The sequence below is a fragment of the Pinus tabuliformis genome, chromosome 9 (assembly GCF_031772625.1).
Source record: "Pinus tabuliformis cultivar Carrire ecotype Pingquan chromosome 9, CPIR1, whole genome shotgun sequence".
Classification (NCBI taxonomy): domain Eukaryota; kingdom Viridiplantae; phylum Streptophyta; class Pinopsida; order Pinales; family Pinaceae; genus Pinus; species Pinus tabuliformis.
The window spans coordinates 77,848,136-77,852,422 of NC_142307.1; the positions used below are offsets into that span (position 1 = coordinate 77,848,136).

Here is a 4,287-nt window from a genome sequence, read left to right on the forward strand (position 1 = left end):
GATAACTTAGGCGATATAGGGGAGAAAATGGCAAACATTGATCTTGTCACAATTACCATGAATGGTATGACTGATGATTATAAGATGTTTATAATATTCTTGAACATTAGGGAGAAATCCCCCAATTTAGAAGAATTGGCAGGGATCTTGATGCAAGAGGAAGAGAGGTAGATGACTCTGAAACCCCATAATTCAGATCTCGCATTGATGGCGAAGAAAAATCCTTTCAAAGAGAAACCCGCTACACAACAAAAAGGTAGTGGTACACCCCAAAGAAAGCCAACTCAAGGTATGTCTTCAACCAGAATAGATTTAGGAATCAAGTGTTTTTACTGTGGTAAATCGAGTCACATAGCTAAACATTGTTATAAAAATAGGGTTGATGAAGCCAGACATAAACAGAAGAAAGACACAGGGCACTTTGCTGATGGAGACCAGAATCATGATCTCAAATTATATGTGTCTAATTTTTCTCCATCTGCTAAAATTGTTGAGGTTGAAACTTTCTTTGTAGATTCAAGAGCATCCACTCACATGACAGGTAATAGGCATTGGTTTGAAAGTTTTAAAGAAACCAGTAGTGGTGCTAATATCTACCTTGGTGATGACAAAGCCTGCCTGATCAAAGGAAATGGATACATTCCTATGATTTTTCCTGATGGAAATATCAGGCAAATCCAGAATGTGATGTACGTACCAAGAATTAAAAATAATTTAATCTATGTTTCAATGATTGCAAATCAGAACCTGAAGGTAGATATTTTTGAAACCTATAGTGTCATTAAGGGTTTGCTAGATAAACAGAAACTGGTTGCATGTGGAATTCGAGTTGGAGGCCTATACAAGTTGAATGTCACAAGTGTGCCACACCAAGCTTTGAATTCAACAACGATGACAATAGAGAATATTTGGCATCAAATATTTATACACATCAATCTTCCTGATTTAATGCTACTAAAAAAACAAGGTGTGGTGAATGGATTCCTTGTTTTAGAAAATGCACATGTTGATTGTGATGGAAGTTCACTTGGAAAGATGCACAGGGATGATTTTCCCTAAAGTTTAAATAGAATAAAGAGAGATATCCTAGAACTTGTGCACACTAATACATGTGGACCAATGCAGACAAGATCATTAAGAGGAGCATATTTTTTTTTATTATTTCTTGATGATTGCAAAAGATATACATGGGTATATTTTCTTAGCAATAAAATTCATACATTTGAATATTTTAAAGAATTTAGAAGTATGATTGAAAAACAGACAAGGAAGGTCAACAAAATTCTCCACTTAGATCAAGGGGGAGTATACAAGCCCGATAATTTTATCAAATATTGCAAGGATCATGGAATAATTTAGCAGTTTAAAGTACCCCACAATCCATAGAAATATGGGATTGCAGGGAGGAATAACATAACTCTAGTGGAGTGTGCATGCAACATGTTAAAGGGTAAGAACCTGTCTAATGGCTTTTGGGTCGAAGCCATTAATATTGCAGTCTATTTAAAAAATAGGAGTCCAATGAAGAACCATGACCTTAAGACTCCATTCAAGGATTTATATGGTTTTAAGTCTACAATTAGTCATTTAAGAGTTTTTGGTTCAAAAGATTTTTCTCATGTTCCTAAAGAGGATAGGAAGAAACTGGATGTGAAGGCCATAAAATGGATATTGGTAGGGTATTGTTCTAAGTTTAAAGCATACAAACTATTTAATCCATCTACTCACAAGGTTCTTGTGAGTAGAGATGTTATATTTCATGAGCAGGTTGATGAAGCAAACATAGACAAATGCTATGAGGAGTGGCACATTCCTTTGGTGATTAAGGACAACAATGAGGAAATTAAAGACAACCATGTGCATCTGCAACAACAAAAATAAGAAACTAATGATGTAGGTACATTCAACAAGTCAAGTCCACTAAGGAGTGAGCAAGACAGATTTGAGGCAAGTCTGCCACTGAGGAGATCAGGTAGGGAGACTCAATTACTAGCAAGGTATAGAGACCATGCTCTTATAACTAGTACATTAAATGTTATTGAGCCCTTAAATTATAAATAAGCAAGCCAATATGATGAATGGAGGGAATCCATGGAAGAGGAATATGAGTCAATACTTAAGAACGAAACCTAGGATTTAGTTGACTTACCAGAAGGGAAAGAACCTATAGGTTGCAAGTGGTTATATAAACCTAAATTTAAATCAGATGGTAGTGTAGAGAAATACAAATCTAGGTTGGTAGATAAAGGTTAAGAGAAGGAATTGATTATGAGGAAACCTTTGCTTTGGTAGCTAAGCTAAACATGATTAGAATGTTGATAGCTTTAGCTACAAAGCATAATTGGAGTCTACACCAACTAGATGTGAAGTCTTCATTTTTAAATGGATAATTGAAATAAGAGGTTTATTTAAAACAACCTGAAGCGTTTATCAAATAGGGGAGGGAAGATTTAGTCTGCAAGTTAAAGAAATCATAATATGGCTTAAAATAGGCACCCAAGTCATGGTATGAAAAAAATGATTCATTTTCCTTGGATCATAGTTATAAGAGGCGAAAAAATGACCCAAATCTCTATATTGTGTTTGATGAAAAGGGGGAAATTGTTTTGATTTCTTTATGTGTAGATGATCTAATTATCGCAGGAAATGTTGATGTATTGATTAAAGAAATCAATGTGCAAATGTCGCAAGTTTTTGAAATGAAAGACCTCGATGAATTACATTATTGTTTGGGTCTGGAAGTCTGGGGGGACTCTGGGCAAACTTTTCTCACTCAAGGGAATTATGTTAGAGGGATATTGAAAAATTTCAAAATGGAGCAGTACAAAGATACCTCAATTGCTTTGCAACAGAATCTTAAAATTCGGATTGAGGATGATTCCAAAGAGGTGGATGCCACATTGTATAGACAACTAGTTGCGAGTCTGATTTATTTGACTACTACTAGACCAGACTTAGCATTCCCAGTTAGTGTGTTAAGTCAATTCATGTCAAAAACTTTTGAGAATCATTGGGTAGAAGCAAAAGGTGTCTTGAGATACCTTCAAGGAACCTACTGACAATGTTGGACCCACCAACGTTCAGGGGATCTTCCCAATATGAAGTCCCAACTAGACCTCATACCATTTGGTGTAGGAGTCCCATCCAGTACGATGGCCCAGTTGCCATTATCTTAGATATTTTCCTTAGCTCTTGTTGTTTAACACATGAGAGTCTCATTCTTGTAACTTCAAGAAAGTGAGGTGAGTATGCCTAGTGATTGCGTAATGTAACTTTGTTTCTGGATTCTCCTACTGTAAGGGAGAGGATAAAAGTGATCTTCTAGATGAGAGGTAGTAGTACCACCCAGCGAGAGACACACGTGAAAACAACAAGGTTATGTCCATAATCCAATAGAATATTCCACAATGGATGCAACAGTCATTAAAACCAAAGTACAAGGGAAAACATGTACACCATCCAACGGAGTAGTCCACATAGGGGTGGCAGTCATTATAACCAAGGAAAATGAGAATGGTTTGTCTAATGTCTGGTGGAGTAGTCCACACAGACGAGACAATAGTGATAAACAATACAACACATATTCAACAATATAAGTACTAAAATAACCAAAGTAGTTAAACTATCTTAGTACATGTTAAGAAAACATGCATTACAAACATTTAAATAATAGTCTTACAAACATATACAAAACATGCGTGAAAATGTGTTGGCCTAAGACAGGCTTCTGAATTAAGCCAAAGTTCCAAGACACATTTGTAAACCATACATCACTAACCCCAGTGGTGGGACATTGGATCCACTCCTCGATCCTCAAATCATAGACTATAGACTCTCAAGGATATGTGGGAGGAGCCTAGGTGAAAATTCCTTTGCTCATACAATGAAGGGGTATATATAGCCAAGGGTGATACTTGACCCTTGTGACTCTTGGATTTCTCTCATGACCGTTCAACCTCCTATGACTTTTCAACTTCATGTGACTCTTCAAATTCATATGTGCATCTCTTGGACTTTCACATTTGATTACAATAATTATTGCCCATAGTAGTGATGTGGCCAAGACAACTCACGACACAACTCGACATGACACTGCTAACATGTACTAGAAGACCGTGGTGTCCATGTCCAGCTGTTATGTTGTTGAGTGATAGATGTGCTCTCAGTGTGTTATGTCTTCACCTCCGCATGGAAAAGTGTTGTGGCGTCTTCGATGGTTTTGGTCTTTGCTTGATGGTTCAGAACCATGTATCCCTTTTGCTTGTTTCTCCATGTGATTGGTACCTC

General features: G+C 36.7%; 1 protein-coding gene across 1 annotated transcript; it reads left to right on the forward strand.

Moving 5' to 3' along the window:
* The first annotated feature begins 207 nt into the window (after positions 1-207).
* LOC149147192 (uncharacterized) lies at positions 208-1,059 on the forward strand. Its single transcript, XM_089441738.1, has one exon. It carries the CDS (start codon positions 208-210, stop codon positions 1,057-1,059), a length of 852 nt encoding a protein of 283 aa, XP_089297864.1.
* The last annotated feature ends 3,228 nt before the right edge of the window (positions 1,060-4,287 follow it).

Excerpts from the sequence above, each read along its gene's own strand:
- LOC149147192 (XM_089441738.1), top strand. The coding sequence starts at position 208 with ATGGCGAAGAAAAATCCTTTCAAAGAGAAACCCGCTACACAACAAAAA.